Source organism: Anabrus simplex, chromosome 14 (assembly GCF_040414725.1).
Source record: "Anabrus simplex isolate iqAnaSimp1 chromosome 14, ASM4041472v1, whole genome shotgun sequence".
Taxonomy (NCBI): domain Eukaryota; kingdom Metazoa; phylum Arthropoda; class Insecta; order Orthoptera; family Tettigoniidae; genus Anabrus; species Anabrus simplex.
Window position 1 is genome coordinate 101596874 of NC_090278.1, and position 21228 is coordinate 101618101.

The 21228-nt window shown below is 41.3% G+C and overlaps 1 protein-coding gene across 5 annotated transcripts in view; it reads left to right on the forward strand.

Moving 5' to 3' along the window:
• The window catches only part of kto (kohtalo), a 396148-nt gene that overhangs the window by 190026 nt on the left and 184894 nt on the right, over positions 1-21228 (forward strand). For all 5 annotated transcript variants that reach the window (XM_067158251.2, XM_067158254.2, XM_067158252.2 and 2 more), the window contains exons 18-21: positions 1990-2119; positions 3597-3884; positions 19545-19724; positions 20416-20541. In XM_067158251.2, the coding sequence (XP_067014352.2) occupies positions 1990-2119; positions 3597-3884; positions 19545-19724; positions 20416-20541 (724 nt within the window). The remainder of the gene's footprint in view (positions 1-1989; positions 2120-3596; positions 3885-19544; positions 19725-20415; positions 20542-21228) is intronic.

Genomic DNA, 21228 nt, shown 5'->3' on the forward strand with positions numbered 1-21228 from the left:
AGATCAATCGTGCTTGTATGCTGCAGAAAGTAGAGCTTAGCTTTTTGGGAGAGTCCACGTTCATGTCTTCCTAGAGACTGGAGGTAGCATTCCTGATTACAGTATGGAGCTATAGAAAGAAGTAAACCAGCGTTTCATTTTAGTAGTTCCAGAGAGATCCCATTTAGCGCTGCAGGTTTTCCGCTTCACAGATTGTCCATTCTACTTTGTGTGCTCTTAAACGTACCTTTTGATGTCTACACTGGGTATGTTTTGACTTGTATACCTTCACTCACTCGCCATACTGGATTTTGATCTGTTTTCTTCGTTTACATATACGTCACCTGTTTTTTGTGCTTGCCTGTTTCAGAATCAAGATGGTAATTCTGGTACGAATGAGCACATAGGACCTCGTAGCAGCTGTATTGTACTACGGTTATCTTGGTGGGACAAACTCAGTATTATCCATACATGACAGAAACTGAATGTCTGTCTCTCTCCCGTCCTGGCCTATCGGTTGTAGTCTGGTAGACTCTTCCGGAATTTGTTTCTATTCATTGCCCTATATTTGTCACGGTCATTATATTCACTTGTAAGGTTTAGATTTAGACACTTAACTTTGTCTTGATGTCGGTACTCGTATTCTACCGTTATTTTGATTTATTTATTAATATGAGCTGCATCTCGGCAATGATTGTTTTATGATTGAAAAACTGTACATTTTACAGATCCTCTTTCAGGATATTATCGAACTGTTGAATACTCGGATATTCCTCTTTTATAAATCTTTGTTATTTTTCTGCTGGTTGAAAAAAAAAAAGTTATTGGAAATTCTATTATTTTGTTCGCACTGGGTCCTAGTGTCATTTCTTTTTTATTCCCACTGCACAGTTTATGGGTGTCGAACTTCTCTACTGAGTAATGAATAAAATGGATGATACACATAATATTACTAATAATTGATTCTGTGGTTGTATAACTGCCTATTTGCTATTCCCCATTGTCAACCTTGTGCTACTGCTAACTGTACTCACGTTACCAACACATTCTTCAACTTCTGATATTGAAAATGGACCACATCTGCTTTAACCCATGTTTTCCTGTATGTTGGAACAAGGTGTTTTGCTTTAGAATGTTTGTTTCCTTTGTGGTATATACGTGAGACCAACCTTTCCTGCTGCAATATTGACCCACTTATCTTTCCTGACATGATAGCTCGAATCAAGTCTGCTTGGCTACATTCGATCTGAGCAACGGAGTGCATAGTACCACCCAAGAATAACATTTGATGGCGAGACACAGCAGTACTTGGGTATTGCTTTGGACAAGTCTCATGATATCAAGGCCGTCTGAAAACAGCTGTCAAACTAGACAGCCGCAACAGTCCACTGCATTGATTAGCTGGAACTTCATGGGGAACTGGTGCAAACATATTAAGAGCAATACTGTTCAGGCGTATAGCTTGATAGTTCCCACACGCATATGGTGGATGTTCATCTTAAATAAATCATATGTATTGTACCTGCACACTTCTTCCTACCCCTGTCTAGTGGCTTGCCCACTTATGGTGGAGAACAGTGAAGAATAAGTATGAAGATGTTGAACAGTGTGCTTCAACTCGGCTGAAGTCTTGTCGACCTGCTGGAGATTGACATCCGGCAGTTTCAACTTGAAGGATACTTATAGATCAGGGGTTAATGCAAGTTGCCAGTCCTACTGTAAAAATTCTAAGGTTCAATCTCGCTCGTGCTACATCGCACTAGCTTAATTGTTGCAGGATTGGAACAACTGCTTCTACTCTCCATGATTGTGGGCAGAAAGATTTCCCTAATTATGACTGCGGTGAAGTAGTTCGTATGATCCAGCACATTCTGTGCAAGAATTTGCACTGCTGCTTTCCTTGAATACTGAAGCTGTGTGGACATTGAACTTCCTTATTTTCTTTGTTCCTTTAATTTTCATGTCAGATGGTTATCTAGGCTAAATAAAAGTTTGATTTTGATGTTGCAGATCTTGAAGGAGCTCCCAGAGGTAGAGGCCCAGTTGTTGGCTAAGAATTCTGGATTGGTCCGTAGCTACACGACTTGCCTGAGCCTGTACGTGGTGGGAGTTCTGCGACGCTACCACTGCTGTCTCTTGTGTAAGTAGCCCGGGCGTTAACCAACATTTCACAAGTAATAAGATTGCTAGTGCCATATCGCAATGAATTTCATTATTATGCCCGTATTCTTAATGAAAGTTTTGTTGACCAGCTAATCATTACAATATGTTTTTTTTTACAAGGACTACTTTCGGCCAATGTAGCCAGATAGTTTAAAGAAGGACATAGTGTCATTAATATTGAATGTCTTAATACAAATGTCAATAGAAGTGAATCTTGAAAATCTATGAGCCACAAAAACACATGTACACAGTTAAAATATTCAAAATGGTCCATATGCAAGGATTTTTTATCTTGATGGAACACTTGTTAATTGAAAATGACCATAATCTATCATTGTTTGTTGTAATACACTGTGTTGAGCTGTGATCGATGGATATCCTGATACGAGGTCCTGGTAGTTCTTTCAAGGATCTCAATAGAGCAGTAGTGGGATCATCTGAGCTGCTTCACTGCAGTCATAATTCTTTCCACCCACAGTTGTTCCAAACCTGCTACAGTTAAGCTAGTGCCGTGTAGCCCGAGCGAGATTGAACTTACAACTTTTACGGTAGGACTGGCAACTTGCATTAACCCATGCTCTACAAGTATCCTTTAAGTTGAAGTACCGGATGTGAATCTCAAGGCAGGTTGGCAACAGTACAGCCATCAACTATCTTGAAAACTGTCATACAGTGTAGGGAAAACAAGAAAAACACTAACTGCAGACTGTCCAGCAACTTTGGTCATTCTTCAGTTCAGAGCTAACTGGAATGTTTGGGACATAAGAAAGTGCCCGATGGCACAAATACAAGAGTTTTGTCCAGGTCCAGGATGGAAACGAAATGATGAATGGAGGCCTGCAAGGAAGATGTCTTCATAATGAAGTTTTAAAAGCGGGTAAAAGAAAGGATCCCAGAACTAACGCCCTGGTTTTTGCTGATGACGTTGTGATCAGGGGTACGACAACAAGCTGGACTAGAAGCTTTTACAAGCTTAGGTCTTAAAATCAGCAAAACCAAGGCTTGGTGATTAGGAGATGGATTAGTGTTCTGCCCTCAGACAATCTATCACGCTGTACGATGAAACATTTCCAACATCAGATATCTGGTACCCATGTACCCACTTACTGGATCATGTCTACAAAAAACAAAAATGGATAAAATAAGGACAGCAGCTTGGATTGGAAAGTGAAAGTGGATTGAAATTCTAGCAGTATATAATTTTTCAAATTATAATACAATTTTCTGTAAATTGAACAAGTTTCAGATATGTCACACTTACAGGATTGGTGGAACAACATTTATAAAGTACAGTATCTAATTATCAATGGTAGAAGGTGTGTAAGGCCCCTTAAGTAGGAAAACATATTTATAACAATAACCAATGAAAATAATTAATTAACATGTTATGTTTTTATAAAATTTGGGGTGCCTAATGTGACATCCTCATTGAGAAATATCATCTGCTGTTGCAGTGTCTCCTGAGCAGACCTGTGCTGTGTTCGAGGGTCTATGTCGGGTGGTCAAGCACGTGACAAACCCCGGGGACTGCTCTTCGGCCGAGCGTTGCGTGTTGGCTCACTTGTATGACCTCTACTCCTCCTGCAGTCTGCTCAAGTCGAAGCCCCATTGTGTGGAACCCTTTGGGAATGCCTACCCGAAGATCAGACAGGCTCTGTACTCCGCGCTGCAACCGTCGTCGTCCAACCATGTGTGTAACGCCCAGTTCATGGCGGAGGTGTTCAGCAATCCTCGTCGTGGAGGTAATTATGTGCTGCAACGCTTTTTTCTACCTAATGTAAAATTAATCTAATTGTTCCAAAATAATTGTTTAATATACACTGAATATATTTAGTTTTGTCATTGGTGGGATAATCACTTTGCAAGAGCACAGTTACTCGTCTCCTGGGCTTTGCCGGTTCTCTTTACGTTACGGCCGCTCTTCCTTCTGTACAAGTCACAATTGGATACGTTCTGCATTCTGCATGCCACAACTTTATGTATTGAAATACCAGGAACCTCAGGAATTAATTTGTTCTAGTGAAATAAGTCTCATATTTATTCGATGACAGGAACGCCAAGTAATGCAAGAGGTTTTCTGTAAATTTTCACGATATCAAATTTTACACAGTTCTGGTACACTACGTGCTGGACTCTACTTTTTGAAAAAGCCTGTGTTTTTCTTCTGAACACTTCCAAACACAAAAGAACGTTAAAGATAGTCCCCAGCCACTGCACATATCAGTGTGACAGAAGAAAATGCCATGCACACATCACAGCCCATGTTGATTCATACTTGTTGGCACGTCCAGTTTTTCTCTGTTCTGATCTCGTCTTCATCATAAACTACTCCTGCTTTTCTAAAGCATTTTGCAATAATTTCTCCACACTGAACATCTCTCCGAGGCTTTAACTTGTGTTTTATTTAGAAGAAAAGAATTGACATAATGATGTGCTGAATTAAACGCAACCTGCCGATCAGAATTGTAATTCCTTGGCTATGAGTGTGTCGTCTTGTATCAGGTGATGGTTTCTATTATATTTTGAAAGAAATAGAGCTCAATATAGGCAAAAGAACTAAATATTATTTTGTTTTACTAAAAGTTTGAAATGAGTTGAAATGAAATGTTTTAACACATTAAATTGCGAAAAGAGAAGAGGCCTAAGAATAATTTCATAATTCTGAACATTTTGTTATATTGGCGTTTGTTACAGGTTTTCTCTCCGAAGGGCCCGTCAGCTAAGCTCCGGATGTACTGCAGCCTTGAGGCTTATTGTACTGCCCTATGTAAATAACACCAGTCCTTGTTTAGAAAATACAGTTCCATAATGGATTCTGTATGAATTTATTTTGGTTCAATTGTCGGTCTCCCAAAAAGATTGAATCTTTTGCGATCTAAAACTTTCCAAGAGCAGATTATATGATGGGCTGTCTCTGTTTCCTTCCCACATAATCTGCAGTCTAGGTTTCCTTTGATTATACCCATTTTATTTAAGGTGCTTTTTCACGGGAGCATGGCCCGTGAGAAGAATCGCTATGTATCTTGCCTGAATTTTGTTACGTTTAAGTAACTTTTCAGCTCTTTTCTTACGAGCTAGGGCGGGGTCAACGTTGCTTCACGTCCATAGGTATTAACCACAAAGTGCCCTACACGTGACCTCCGGGTGGTACTAAGAAAGCAATAACTGTGGCTGCTGGACCTATCTTTTTAAAGATCTCCCAGCATTCACAAAAGTATTTCATGGAAATAGCTCTTCTCAGAGCTACCAAACAAGAAACATTGGACCTTTCATCCGTGTCTTCCACCTTAACGTAGAAAGCATCAGCAGAGCAAAATGTGACTACCTATCCAAAGTTCTCCTGGATAATAATATAGATGTTGTGGCTATACAGGAAACCCATACAGCCAATGAAGAAGAGTTTCGGAAAAGGGGCTGCATTAATGGTTACACAGCTCTTGGTGCAACATATCACAGTTCACATAGTATAGCTACTTATGTTCGTAATGATATCCAAGATGCCTCACTGCTCTTTCAGAACGAAAACGAAGTCATCCATTGTGTTGCTGGGCGAGTTTCAGATGTTACTATTTTTAACATTTATAAACCCCCAAACACACAGTGGCCAAGTACTGTTCTACCTACTGCAGTATATATAGGCGACTTCAACAGCCATTACGAACCATGGAAGTACTCGAATAACAATGAAACTCGTAGAATGGACAGAAATGAACAATCTCCATCTGATCTTGGTACTTTCCAATCATCTGCATAGAATAGGGATTCAAATCCTGATGTGTGTTTCGTTAGCTGCAATGAGGGAGGATTCAGAGCACTGGGCAGAAATCACATTGCGTCAACACCCGCTTGGGCCATAGACAGTCGGAATCCCCTGGTCTGTGCCAGTTCTGAGCCGAATGGCGGCCAAAGAGAATCCGCGCGCCCGCGGCTGCAACCTCCGAGAGGAGACTGCGATGCCACGAGGCAGACTGCGGCCTCGCTGCAAGGAAAGTGTTAAGGCATTTTCCCCACAGTCAACATCGCCCCGTTATTGTGAATATTGGCATCAAAATTCCTGTTGTACGGTCAATACCACATGCTCGGTGGAACTCCAGAAAAGCAAATTGGTCAACATTCACCACTGAATTGGACAAACGCGTTAGGTGGATTGCTCCCAAGCACGACAATTACAAGCATTTCGTAGGTGGAGTTGTGATGGCGGCTAAGAAGAGTATGCCTAGAGGCCATAGAAAAGAATACATCCCTGGTTGGAATGTTGAGACTGATGCACTCTATAACGAATATTTGCAGAGTGGTGATGAAGACATAGCTGATGAACTTCTTTCCAGCATGGATACTACCCGGAGAGAACGGTGGATTGAAACAGTGGAGAATACCGACCTAACTCATTCCAGTAGAAGAGCTTGGGGACTCCTCACAAAACTTGGAGGAAGCACACCTTTGGTGAAGCAACAGCCCTGAGTTACTCCGGGTGAAGTAGCATCTCACATCATCACAACTTCCCAAACTCCATCAGATAAGAAACATACTAAATACATATGGCATCAGCTCCAAACTCTGAAATCAGACGCACCACCCACATCAAAGTATTCACAATCGTTTAACAGTGCAAGACATCAATGCTGCTCTCAAAGACGTTAAAGCAAATAAAGCTCCAGGTTTTGATGGCATTCATCCAGAATTTCTTATTCATTTAGGGAAGAATGCAAGAAGTTGGCTGGCAAGGTTTTATACTGACCTTCTACAGAACGGACAACTCCCGGCAGAATTCAATCGAACGAAAGTGATTTCCATCTTGAAACCAGGGAAGCCTGCCAATGACCCGAGCAGTTATAGACCAATTGCCCTTCTTAATTGCTGCTATAAGCTTTTTGAGAGGCTAATCTACAACAGAATCAGCACAACTATTTTTCAGCATATTCCAGTTGATCAAGCCGGATTCAGGCCAAATCGCAGCTGCTGCGATCAAGTGCTTTCACTGACATCCCACATTGAAGCAGGTTTCCAGAAACAACTCAAGACCTCAGCTACATTCATTGATCTTACAGCAGTATTTGACAGTCTGGAGGGAAGGATTAATTCACAAGCTTCCCCGAACTCTACCCTGTAGGACCATCGTGCAGGTTATAAATAATATGCTCAGTGACAAGATTTCGAGTGTGTATGGGAAACAGTATGAGTAGAGAAAGGAAGCTCAAAAATGGATTACCTCAAGGATCGGTACTGTCTCCCCTACTGTTCAATTTGTATATCTCCGATCTCCCAGAAACACCATAATGAAAATTCTGTTATGCTGATGATATAACACTAGCCACTCAACATCGAGACCTTAGTGTGACAGAAGAAGTGCTACAAAGAGACCTCATTTCACTTGAAACGTACTTTGAGAAATGGCGACTGAATCCTAACCCTAACAAAACAGCAGTGTCATGTTATCACCTGAATAATCACCAAGCTGGCATTAAACTCCACATACGTTACTGTCATCGTGAACTTCGGCACAGCTGGCATCCAAAATATTTGGGCATTACAATTGATCACACACTATCTTACAAACAACATCTTACGGATCTGTCCAAAAAGCTCAAAACACGTAATAATATCCTTCAGAAATTGTGTGGCTCAAGTTGGGGTTCATCAGCAAAGACTTTAAGATCTGCTTTGGGACTGGTTTTCTCGTGTACTGAGAACTGTGCACCAGTTTGGCTGAATAGCCCATATACAAGATTCATTGATACTCAACTGAATGCTAGCATGCAGTTAATATCTGGTACTATCAAGTCCACACCCCTTTATTGGATCCCAATTCTGTCAGGTATAATGCTGCCTAATTTAAGAAGATCAAATGCTCTCATTTGAGAGTCCAAGAAGATAGAAATGAACCCTCAACTGCCTGTTCTGGATGATATTCCTGTTCTCAAGATAACGAGGCTCAAGTCATGTCATCCATCTTTGTGTGATGCTGTCACATTGGCTGATGGGAATTTTCACCCTTTAGAAAATGGAGAAGTCGTTGGAAAGTTTCCACAGACAGTTCCTTACACAACATCTTTTCTGGTGAACATCATCTACCGCGTAAGATTTGGACCACTCTGAATCGGGTGGTTCATATTTGTGGGTTACTGTAGTCACGTCCTAGTTCGTGAACCATGGGCAACGGCTGAGTGGCCTAGTACGTGGTCCTGAGAGTCGGGATACCAGTTGCTATGGAATGGGAGTGGGCATCTCGGACATATTCTGAGTCGTGGCCCTCCTTGTGCTCAGGTGGCTAGGACTATACAATTCACCGGTGGTCCATAACCCGTTAGAGGAGATATCCTCACTTGGACTATGTGCAAGTAGGGCAGCATCCTGCTTCATGAATTTACCGAGCTCAGAACACTTTAAGCAAGCCTCGGACCTATGGGAGTAATGGAGTCCCACTCCCATTTGACAGGCGAGGGACTCCTTGGAAACAACTTGGCGAACGAAATGGAATTCGATGGGGAGCTATCAATATTAATGGCGCTTATGGAAGGAAGAAATTAGAACTGGCTGAGTCAGCAAAGAGGATGCATCTGGATGTGGTAGGAGTAAGTGATATTTGGGTAAGGGGAGATAACGAGGAAGAGATAGGAGATTATAAAGTGTACTTGACGGGTGTTAGAAAGGGAAGGGCAGAGTCTGGGGTAGGGCTCTTTATCAGGAATACCATTGCACGCAACATAGTTTCTGTTAGGCACGTAAATGAGCAAATGATGTGGGTAGATTTGTCAGTGGGAGGAATTAGGACAAGAATTGTGTCCATGTATTCACCATGTGAGGGTGCAGATGAGGATGAAGTTGACAAGTTTTATGAAGCATTGAGTGACATCGTGGTCAGGGTCAACAGCAAGGATAGAATAGTGCTAATGGGCGATTTCAATGCGAGAGTTGGGAATAGAACTGAAGGATACGAAAGGGTGATTGGTAAATGTGGGGAAGATATGGAAGCTAATGGGAATGGGAAGCGTTTGCTGGACTTCTGTGCTAGTATGGGTTTAGCTGTTACGAATACATTCTTCAAGCATAAGGCTATTCACCGCTACACATGGGAGGCTAGGGGTACCAGATCCATAATAGACTATATCTTAACAGACTTTGAATTCAGGAAATCTGTTAGGAATGTACGAGTTTATCGCAGATTTTTCGATGATACAGACCACTATCTGATCTGTAGTGAACTAAGTATCTCTAGGCCTAGGGTAGAGAATGTGAAATCTGTCTGCAAACGAATAAGGGTAGAAAGTCTCCAGGACGAGGAAATTAGACAGAAGTACATGGATATGATTAGTGAGAAGTTTCGAACAGTAAACAGTAAGCAGGTTCAGGATATAGAAAGTGAATGAGTGGCATACAGGGATGCTGTAATAGAAACAGCAAGGGAATGCGTAGGAACAACTGTGTGTAAAGATGGGAAAAGGCGAACATCTTGGTGGAATGATGAAGTGAGAGCAGCCTGTAAGCGTAAAAAGAAGGCTTATCAGAAATGGCTCCAAACAAGGGTCGAGGCAGACAGAGATTTGTACGTAGTTGAAAGAAACAGAGCGAAACAAATAGTTGTTGAATCCAAAAAGAAGTCGTGGGAAGATTTTGGTAATAACCTGGAGAGGCTAGGTTAAGCAGCAGGGAAACTTTTCTCGACAGTAATAAAGAATCTTAGGAAGGGAGGGAAAAAAGGAAATGAACAGTGTTTTGAGTAATTCAGGTGAACTCATAATAGATCCCAGGGAATCACTGGAGAGGTGGAGGGAATATTTTGAACATCTTCTCAATGTAAAAGGAAATCATCATGGTGGTGTTGCAAACAGCCAAGCTCGTGGGGAGGAGGAAAATGATGTTGGTGAATTTATGCTTGAGGAAGTGGAAAGGATGGTAAATAAACTCCATTGTCATAAGGCAGCAGGAATAGATGAAATTAGACGTGAAATGGTGAAGTATAGTGGGAAGGCAGGGATGAAGTGGCTTCATAGAGTAGTAAAATTAGCGTGGAGTGTTGGTAAGGTATCTTCAGATTGGACAAAAGCAGTAATTGCACCTATCTATAAGCAAGGGAACAGGAAGGATTGCAACAACTATCGAGGTATCTCATTGATTAGTATACCAGGAAAAGTATTCACTGGCATCCTGGAAGGGAGGGTGCGATCAGTCGTTGAGAGGAAGTTGGATGAAAACCAGTGTGGTTTCAGATTACAGAGAGGCTGTCAGGATCAGATTTTCAGTATGCGCCAGGTAATTGAAAAATGCTACGAGAGGAATAGGCAGTTGTGTTTATGTTTCGTAGATCTAGAGAAAGCATATGACAGGGTACCGAGGGAAAAGATGTTCGCCATACTGGGGGACTATGGAATTAAAGGTAGATTATTAAAATCAATCAAAGGCATTTATGTTGACAATTGGGCTTCAGTGAGAATTGATGGTAGAATGAGTTCTTGGTTCAGGGTACTTACAGGAGTTAGACAAGGCTGTAATCTTTCACCTTTGCTGTTTGTAGTTTACATGGATCATCTGCTGAAAGGTATAAAATGGCAGGGAGGGATTCAGTTAGGTGGAAATGTAGTAAGCAGTTTGGCCTATGCTGACGACTTGGTCTTAATGGCAGACTGTGCCGAAAGCCTGCAGTCTAATATCTTGGAACTTGAAAATAGGTGCAATGAGTATGGTATGAAAATTAGCCTCTCGAAGACTAAATTGATGTCAGTAGGTAAGAAATTCAACAGAATCGAATGTCAGATTGGTGATACAAAGCTAGAACAGGTCGATAATTTCAAGTATTTAGGTTGTGTGTTCTCCCAGGATGGTAATATAGTAAGTGAGATTGAATCAAGGTGTAGTAAAGCTAATGCAGTGAGCTCGCAGTTGCGATCAGCAGTATTCTGTAAGAAGGAATTCAGCTCCCAGACGAAACTATCTTTACATCGGTTTGTTTTCAGACCAACTTTGCTTTACGGGAGCGAAAGCTGGGTGGACTCAGGATATCTTATTCATAAGTTAGAAGTAACAGACATGAAAGTAGCAAGAATGATTGCTGGTACAAACAGGTGGGAACAATGGCAGGAGGGTACTCGGAATGAGGAGATAAAGGCTAATTTAGGAATGAACTCGATGGATGAAGCTGTACGCATAAACCGGCTTCGGTGGTAGGGTCATGTGAGGCGAATGGAGGAGGATAGGTTACCTGGGAGAATAATGGACTCTGTTATGGAGGGTAAGAGAAGTAGAGGGAGACAAAGACGACGATGGTTAGCCTCGGTTTCTAACGATTTAAAGATAAGAGGTATAGAACTAAATGAGGCCTCAACACTAGTTGCAAATCGAGGATTGTGGCGACGTTTAGTAAATTCTCAGAGGCTTGCAGACTGAACGCTGAAAGGCATAACAGTCTATAATGATAATGTATGTATGAATCGGGTGAGAACAAATCTTGGACGATGCAGGGATGCCCTTTATAAGTGGAAATTTATTTCGCCATCAGAGTGCGACTGTGGTGCATCCCGGCAGACGATCCCTCATATTGTAAGGGGATGTACACGGCGTTCCTACACAGGTAGCCCGAGTGACTTTTTGGAACCAACAGAGGAAGCCATACAGTGGATCACCCAACTGGACATTCTGCTATAAAACATGTTTCTTTTGTGTGTATATTTGTAAATATTATATAGGCCTACTTGTATATATGTATCTAACTTGTTGCCATACGCCAATAATAATAATGTTTTCTTACATGGTTCGTTGATAAACATTTTCCCAAGTTTTAATACCAGGGTTGGTCTTCCATCTTTTCCTGTGTTCCTTTTTGATCCAGTCTTTGATAGCTTCACTTATGGAGCATTTGGATACTCGTAGAACTGGCTTTGGCCCAGGAAAGATTGATGCTGATCCTTTGCGAGCAAGTTCATTAGCTATTTTGTTTCCTTCAAGCCCTTGTGTCCTGGGACCCATATCGGTTTAGTTAAGGCATTGAGACATTCATCTACCAGTCTTGAGTTCACTTTACGGCATATTAGAGCCTTCAGTGCTGCCTGGTTGTCTGTTGGTGAATGATCTTCTCATATATGCATCGTAATATTGCATAGACTTCTGCCTGGGATACCATAGGATATCTTCCCTGCTTTTATTCCATATACCCCTGGGTCAGCTTTTGATCCGTCTGTAAACCAGATCAGACCGTTCTTTCTTCCAGGAGTCTGTTTCAGTTATTACCTCGAATGATTTATTGAAGTGTAGTCTGATCACATATAAAGAATGGAGTCTTGATATTCCTGATTGTGAACGCCATCCTCTCTTCCCCCATGTTTAAAATGTCAAGTGGTGCCAGGTCTGACAGCCACCGTAGGGGTTGTTTTGAATGCACCAGTAATGGCTAGGCAGGCTAATCTTTGAATTCTACCTAATTGTATCAGAGATGTTTTATTCTGCACCTTATATGTTATTGAGGGTCTCAGTATCTTAGTCTACAGCCAGTTTATCATACTAGGTCTTAGTCCCCACGTATTGAATACATCCTCCTTACAATCGTGGAGGTTACAAATTTGTAATATATTTTGCTCAAATGCTGATTCCAGGTTAACTTGGAGTCAAGGATTACTCCCAAGTATTTAACCTCTCCCTGCAGTTTAATTTCCTCACCTCTCAGAAGCAGGGGCTTAGTTCCTTTTGATCTCTTCTTCTGATGAATGGAACAATGGCTGTTTTATGAGGACTTATTTCAAGTCCCTCATTTTCTGCCCAGTTGTATACAATGTTAAGTGCCGTTTGCATTCGTTCCTTCATGGTGTTAGCAAATTTTCTTTGGACTATAATGACGATATCGCCAGCATAGCCAACGATATTAAAGTCCAATTTGCTTATTTTGTTAAGGAGTCCATCCACCAAGAGGTTCCACAGCAGAGGGGGGAAAAAACCCCTCCCTTTGGACATCCCCACCTGACCCTTGCAGACAGGCTGCTTTCCATACATGTTGTATGTATCATTCTGCTTTTGAGCATGGCTTCAATCCACCTACAAGAGGTTCCATCTAATCCTCGTTCTCGGGGAGCTGTGATCATTGATTTAAAGGAGGTATTGTCGAAAGCTCGCTCGATATCCAGAAAAGCTCCCAACGCTGCCTCCTTTTGGTCCAGAGTTTTTTTCAGTCTTTGTATTACCAGGAAAAGGGCTCTGTCTGTTGCCATTCTGGCTCGATAGTCATACTGGTTCTGGGGGAGAGGTCTCTCAGCCAGTGCATCATCCCTAATATGTCTGTCAAGCATTTTCTCTAAGGTTTTGAGAATAAAAGACATGCATGTGAAAGGTCTGTAGGACTTGGCCCGGTCCATAGCTTTCCCGGGTTTAGGTATGAATACCTGCAGTGTCTCCACCCCATTGGTGTATATCCTAGGGCTAAACTTGCCTTAATCCCCACAAGCACATTAAAGCCTTCTTGGAGCATAATGGGCATAATTCCATCACCCCCTGCGGATTTATACGGTTTAAATGAGAAGATTGCCCATTTTTAAATTTTTATAGTTAACTACCTCCCTGGCTACTTCCCAGTCTCTCCTGTTTTGATTTCCAAGATGGAAATTCCAGTTCCAGACTGTCCCAGCCTCCAGGAGGTTCTTCTATGATTTCTGCGCCAGGAACTGTACATGAAATAATTCTTTCATGGTCTCTTCCGCAGTTTTGGTATAATTTCTATTCTCTCATTGGAGTTAATTTATGCTATTTTGGCTATCTTTAGAGAGAATTCTTTGAAGTCTGGCGGATCCCGGAGAGATTCCTGGCGAAGGTACTGTACGGAGATAGACAAGACTCCGGGATCGACTCTGATTCAATTAGTGATGAAGAACGAGTGTAGGTATTCACCGTTTGCTAAAATAGTCTGTACTGGCATGTAATACAATGGGAGATTACAGACGTTTTGAGTATTTTTTCTTGGTAGAATTGGTAATAGAACATTCCACTGCAAAGAATGAAGCATAACCTTCGCATTGCACTCCACGTGTTGGTAGTGATACACAAGTGCAGTTCTGCTCGGACGCTCCAGGTGTCCTTTAAATTCTTGGCTTATATCACCAGTAAACCAAGATGATGGTGATGATTATTGTTTTAAGAGGAACTAGGCAACCATCATCTATAATAACACTAATCAGATAGAAAAATGGAAAAAATCTGACATTTTGAAAAATGAAGGTATCAGCCAAAGAAAGAGAAGGGCCACGGAGGGCGTGGAAATGAAAGACTCTCTCGGCCTCGCAACCTAATACTGTCAGGGTTGGAAAAGAACAAGAGTTGAACAAGGGAGGTCAGATAGGTAGAGGAAAATGAGCCTGGCACAAGTTGAAGCAGTGGCAGGACTCATCTCAGTGCCCCGTGTTTGCCAACCCACGCTCCCAAGTTGAGAGCCCTGGGACCCCTTTTAGTCGCCTCTTACGAAAGGCAGGGGATACCGTGGCTGTTATTCTACAGTCCCCATCAACAGGGGGTAGTAAACAAAGATTTTGCTAGTCCATCTCAACAGATATTTCTAAGAGCACATGAAATAAAAAAGTAAAAGGAACAAGGAGGGTTATAGTGTGCAAACGGCTGCGGATAGTTGACGCTTTAACTCAGTCACTTTCCGCAAAGAAACTTTCTTCTCTCACGTTATTTTCACTTCTATTATCCATTTTCATATGTATCAAAGTCACAGCAATGAAAATATCAAGTGAGCCTCTCAAACATGTGGATTAATAGTCGGTTGTAGTCAAGCATTAGCCTGCTGCTAGGAACAAACCCAAACCAAGAACATATGCAACAGACTGATTTTAACCTCCATTTATATCAGCTGACTAATGAACTTATATTATTAGTGAAGATATTTTATTAGTCATGTGTAAATCTTTATGAAACAGAATTTGGTTAACTAATAATTATTTTTATGAATTCTAATATTATTACATAATATTATTAGTTAGTTTTATGAAAAAGGGCCCTAGGGTCTCCGTTTTGGTCCCACGAATGCCGGAGAAATAATTGGTCCACTCAGACAGAGCTCCGTTTATCCGCGTCACAATACCCGTTCAAGGTCCAGCGTTAGGGTTTGCGGGATGTTGCTCCTCGCCAGGGACCCCTCACTGCGGACTGTTTGTGTCTTAAGTTCTCAATGCTTAAAACGTTAAAGGCTTCCACCTATTCAATACATTAACATAATAATTCAACTAAAACATCACATGTTTATTTAAAATATCATGGTATACATTATGGGACCGGTTTCGGCATCCATCGTGCCATCATCAGCCATTGCGATATTGATTGCAAGGTATATTAGAAAAATAAAAAATATAATACTATTAGTGCAGTGTAAAATGTATGCTTAGCTTACTATACTTACAACAAATCCTAAGTCATTATATGTACATTAAAATGTGGCTAAGTGACAAAGACCAATTATTCTGTAGAAAATAATATGTCTTAAAAAACACAATTTTATCTTGTGCATTCAAAATTATTGGGGGTAATTAAAAATGTCTATAATTTGGCCTAGCAAAAATACAAGGATGTCCACATAAAACTGATTGTTAGTTCTTCAAAACATCTGCCATGTTGATACACAATTTCTAGAATGTTGTTCTTTGGTTCCTCTTAACTGTAAAGTTGATAACATATACAAGTTTTTACTTTCCTTTTGAAAAGTTTTTTAAAACAGTCTGCGTTTGACTATTGTGAGAAGTATCTGTTTTTTGATATATTAAATTTTATTTTAACTTGAACACTGCTATGTAATATTGTTCAAAGTAAGTTAATGATTGGCTGAGGCCGAGGCTTATGGCTGACATCTTGAATATTATTTCAATGCCAGGTGGAATTGGGCAGATTAAACCTGATCTCGAACCAGCACGGACCTCTAGCTCGATGTGACTGCGTGTAGTGTAAATGAGGAACTCTCGAGTCAATACAAACAAAAAATGAAATTCTTAATATTAAATCTTAAGTTCTCGGAATGTTGTTGAGCATTTTTGGGAGTGCGAAGATACTGTGAATTTCTCCTTTTAATTCTTCAACAGACATCATCCAAATCCGCTCAAAAGTTTCCTTTAGGTATGTCCACAGCCAGTTTTTGCAGGTCGTGGCCATATTAGATATCCATGGAGGAACCATTCTCAAGTAAGGCCTGGGGTGCCATCTTTTTGAAGAACTCTTCCAAGTTCGAGAATCAGCCAGTGAGACAACACTTGTAGGTATGTCATGAGGAGATTGCTGTTGAACATTTTCAAAGAAATTATACAAGAAACAGTAATGTTTCTCATGTGTCTGTTGCACCAGCCACATTCGCTCAAGCCTGTGAGCCTACAGCACATTAATGTTCCGTCGATTCCTTCCTAGTTGATTTATTTGGTGATTCATTCATACGGTCACCGAAGTCATTATGAATATATTTTTGAAGTCTTGGGAACATCTTTATCTCCATTTTCCATGATTTAGCTTCAGTTGAGGCTGCTTTTTTGAAGCAATGAAAGAAGTATTCTCTGATTTCTTCTGTGTTTTGCCAGATCGGTTTTAGGAGAAACCCATACGGTATCAATAAGATGTTCCGCAGTTGTGTAGAGAACAAGTTGAAACAGTGTATCACATCAAATTCATTGAACTCTATGGGGGAAGGCAAGGTATTTGAAGGGAGGACGTGTTGGGTCCGTTCTATATGAAGACGACTGCCATTGATGTTTCCCTTATTTTTCACTCTAGTGGAAAAAATAAATATAATGAAATGTTCGTAAATGCTATTCTAAATACATTTTGTCTCGAGCAATTTTGCTGGGAAATGAACTGTAAAAGAGATGCGGTTTTAGTCTCCCTCTGAGCCTAGTTAACCGTGTCCTAAACTTAAATGGTAAGTTTCCTGAAAATCCTGCAGTTTTATGGTAAGAAAGAGACATAAACCAAGTATCTCTCATGTGTATGTTAAAATCAAGAGCATCTCACAGAAATTCAGGAGGGAAAAAACTGCATTGAACAGTAAATTTTCAGGACTGCATTGTCTTTGAAATAAACTTAGGTCATGTTCATCCGTTGCCTACGAGAAATATAAGGCCGGGACATAGCTACTAATTTGCCGCTGAAAAAGCGGCCCGACCGTGTTCACGGTTTGGCCGCTAGATATCAGGTTTCCGTCCTGTTCTTGGCGGACTTTAACATTGTGATATGCGGAGTAATTGTGATGCTGTGTTGATTTGGTGCAATTTATTGTGAATATTGTTTCTGTCGGTGAGTGTCTGTGAGGTTGAGAAAAAGGTGCACTGTTGTGTACTTCTCTGTATTTCGGATGACACTAAAAAAGCATGAAAATTGACGTTCCATAGTTTCCCTTCTGAGTGCGGTTTAAGGGAGAAATGGAAGCAAACTATTTCTACGCAAGGTGATATAGTAGGATCTCTTTACCTAGCAATTCTCATGAAACAGATTTCACTGTAAGCACATCAATCAAATTTCCTTCTGTTCTCTTTGTGTATCCTGTTCACAAACAGGAAAATGTCAAACGCAGGAAGCGTCTAGCTCCCAAAAATTATGTATTGCCATCAAAATTTAGTAAAAGTTCCGATTCAGATAACGACGAACATACCATATCTTCATACGTCAGCCACAATCGAAAAAGGAGTACAAGTCTCATTTCTATATCAAGGAAAGTCTACGAGTACCTCTGTTAAATCTAAAAAATATACGGATGAGAAAATTAAATACCAGTACCAGATTACAGAAAATAATCTGTAAACTGAGAAGCAGGATACTGGTAATGAAATCAGAAAAAAAGTTTTACGGTATCTGAACTTGACCAAAAAGCAAACCAAATCGAAAAGCATGCTAAAATTGGTCATTTAGGAGCTTTATTCCTGTTAGAACGAATTTAATTTTCTTCTTCTTTCTTCATCCGTTTACCCTCCAGGGTCGGTTTTTCCCTCAGACTCAACGAGGGATCCCACCTCTACCGCTCAAGGGTAGTGTCCTGGAGCACCAGACTTTGGGTCGGGGGATACAGCTGGGGAGGATGATCAGCCTCACCTGCTATGCTGAACAGGGGCCTTGTGGAGGGATCACACTAACCACTACACCACAGAGGCGAACACGAATTTAATTTTACGGGAAGGAAAAAGAGAAATACAGTGAAACGATGTTAAATATTTGTGTAACGGGCATAACATCGCTCACCAAACAGCGGCTTCAAAACAAATGTCAAAATATCAGATGTGCGGAGGAAAAGATTGGATCGCTGATAATTGGTGAAAGGCGATTAAACCCAAAGTTATTTATGACCGCAATCTCGATCTGCTTATCGGATACTGTGAGGCACAATTAAAGGAATCGGTAAAAAGTGACAAACTCGCTATCAGATTTCTTTGCTTCTTTCGTGAATTACTTATTTCGGTTAAGCATATTGTAAGAAATACGTTGTAGAAAATAAGTCAAACAATTGATCTTGGTCTATCTTTGATCTCATATCTGTTTGCTGCCTTCTGAAATTACTAGTTGTAATGAATTCATATTCAAACGTGTTGTAATGAGCGGACGAGACAGATCAGTAAAGAGAACTCTAGTGGCACTTGCCGGAAGTAACTTGAGGATGAGTCTAGTGTGCTGTATTTCCCGGCCTTGTGTATCTCGTAGGCAACGGTTCAGTATATAGTGAAAGCGGGTGTGGGGGTAGCATGCCTGCCTCTTACCCGGAGGCCCCGGTTCGATTCCCGGCCAGGTCAGGGATATTTACCTGGACCTGAGGGCTGGTTCGAGGTCCACCCAGCCTACGTGATTAGAATTGAGGAGCTATCTGACGGTGAGGTAGCGGCCCCGGTCTAGGAAGCCAAGAATAACGGCCGAGAGGATTCGTCGTGCTGACCACACGACACCTCGTAATCTGCAGGCCTTTGGGCTGAGCAGCGGTCGCTTGGTAGGCCAAGGCCCTTCAGGGGCTGTAGTGCCATGGGGTTTGGTTTGGTTTTGGGTGACAGTTGTAGTGCTGTATTAGATCACCATAACTTCAAGATCCAACGTCAAATCACAAGGATCCCATTGATCATCTCTTTAATGCACACTGAACACGAACTCTGAAGGCTCTATTTCTAAAGCAATTGTAAGATGTTCTTTTAAAGTGCAATATATAAGGAATTTATTTTATATTCTTTCAAGCTAATGCACATGGATTGGAACTGAGGAAGCCACACCACGTTCACGCCCACATCACGTATGTCTCCCGTGGTTGATGTTTTACCACATGGTCCATGAGAGTCAGTCCCAGCAAGTGTATTCAGGCATCACAGAGGGCACCACTTGGATTATGCTGAGGGGGATTGAAGATATCTACCACCTTCTATACCTCAGAAATGAAAGTGAACTCTGTGGACCAGCTCATCTTCTGTTTTATTTATTCACAGGTAAACTGGAACCGCAGTGGGCTCGTCAGTTAGCGGAGACTCCCAGCAACCGCTACAGCTTTGTGTGTAACGCAGTGGTGGCTGTCTGCAGCGAGACAGACAACGACAGGCTCAATGACCTTGCCATCCTGTGTGCAGAACTCACCGCCTGCTGCAACTCCTTGTCGTCTGAATGGCTCGGTGAGTTAGCTCCATTTCTCTGCCATTTGATGCGCAGGCAGCGTACAGTTAGACCAAGACCACTTAAACTTTCATGAGATAAGGCATAAAAAGTGACCAGTCACAATCCTGCAACCTGTTTCACCAAGATCCAGTAACACTGCCTCACGAAATCACTACAGGATCAGATAATGCTTACCCTCTAGAACATACATACTACTGCACTTTGTTTAACCATGCTTGTCTAGTCCATTATCCCTCCTCTCCGATGTTCTGGCCTGTCAAATGCCTTGGATAGGTCAGTCCATTTGACCTCCAGAGTCTAAAATATCTGCTGTACAAGTTCAGTCTCACTGGAATAACCTTTTTTAAACTCGAAATATCTCCCATCAAAGCAAACATGTCCAATATACTCAGAAAGAATGCTTTCCCATAACTCAAGCTGACTGGCCTATAATTTTCGCTTGATGTTTTCCTTCGTTCGCTGGTGTGCTCCATTAATTTGGTATAGCTGCTTCGTACAAACAATAATCAGATAAGTACTTCAGATATGGTACTATATCCCAACCCATAGCCTTTCATTTCCCCTTCATGAATAGAACCTGGAATTATCACAGTTTAAAATGAGTTTCTTTATCTGAAGGTTGACTGGTCTGTTTCAGTATGATAAGTGGACTGTTTGTGTATATAATGTGCTAATGCCATGTTTCAGGCGTGCTGATGGCTCTGTGCTGCTCTTCAAACCACTCATCACATTTCGTGGACGTCTTGGCTCAAGTCGATGTTCAGGACCTTACAATACACAACTCTCTGGCTGTGTTCACGTCCATTCTCATAGGTGAGCTTCACTTGGCAGAACTGTCCATTAAACACCATAGGAGAGGCTCTTTTACATTTTTCTCACTAAATGGTGACATAATCATTACAATACAGCGTATGCATGTGCATGTAAACCAGCTCGGGATATAAAGGGTAGCTATTTCTCTAACACTACATATCCCATATTACACAATCAACTCACAACTAGCAGCCTTCTTTTACTGAATTGGCTGCAGACTCTGTTCAAACACTGACCAATTTGTCCAGTTTTCAAGTCTTATCGTTACGCATGTGAAAATTGTGTGTAAACCGCTACAACTAGTAAATGGACTCACCACAACTGTACATATCTTAAATAGTGTAATATTTTTAATATAACACGTTCAATGCGGACGCTACTTTATAAGCAGGTGCGGAGCACGCGCCTAGCGTGTCATGGGACGGTTGTTAGGAAATGTAAATCACTGGTTTCCCGCGGGGTAAGAAAGGCTCTAATTGTCATCCCGCACATCGTGTAATTCCAGTCTACTAGCAGATTCATCCGTAGCCATATTTGCGCATGCGTATTCCGTTTCCCGCGTATTTCCTCTCCAGAGTTGTCGTCATACTTCGTCATTCATTTATGGGATCTTTGAGCAGCAAGACCATTTCACTGCGAGGCAAGACACTACATTTTCTTCAGAAGAATTACGAGTGGTTCTGCTTT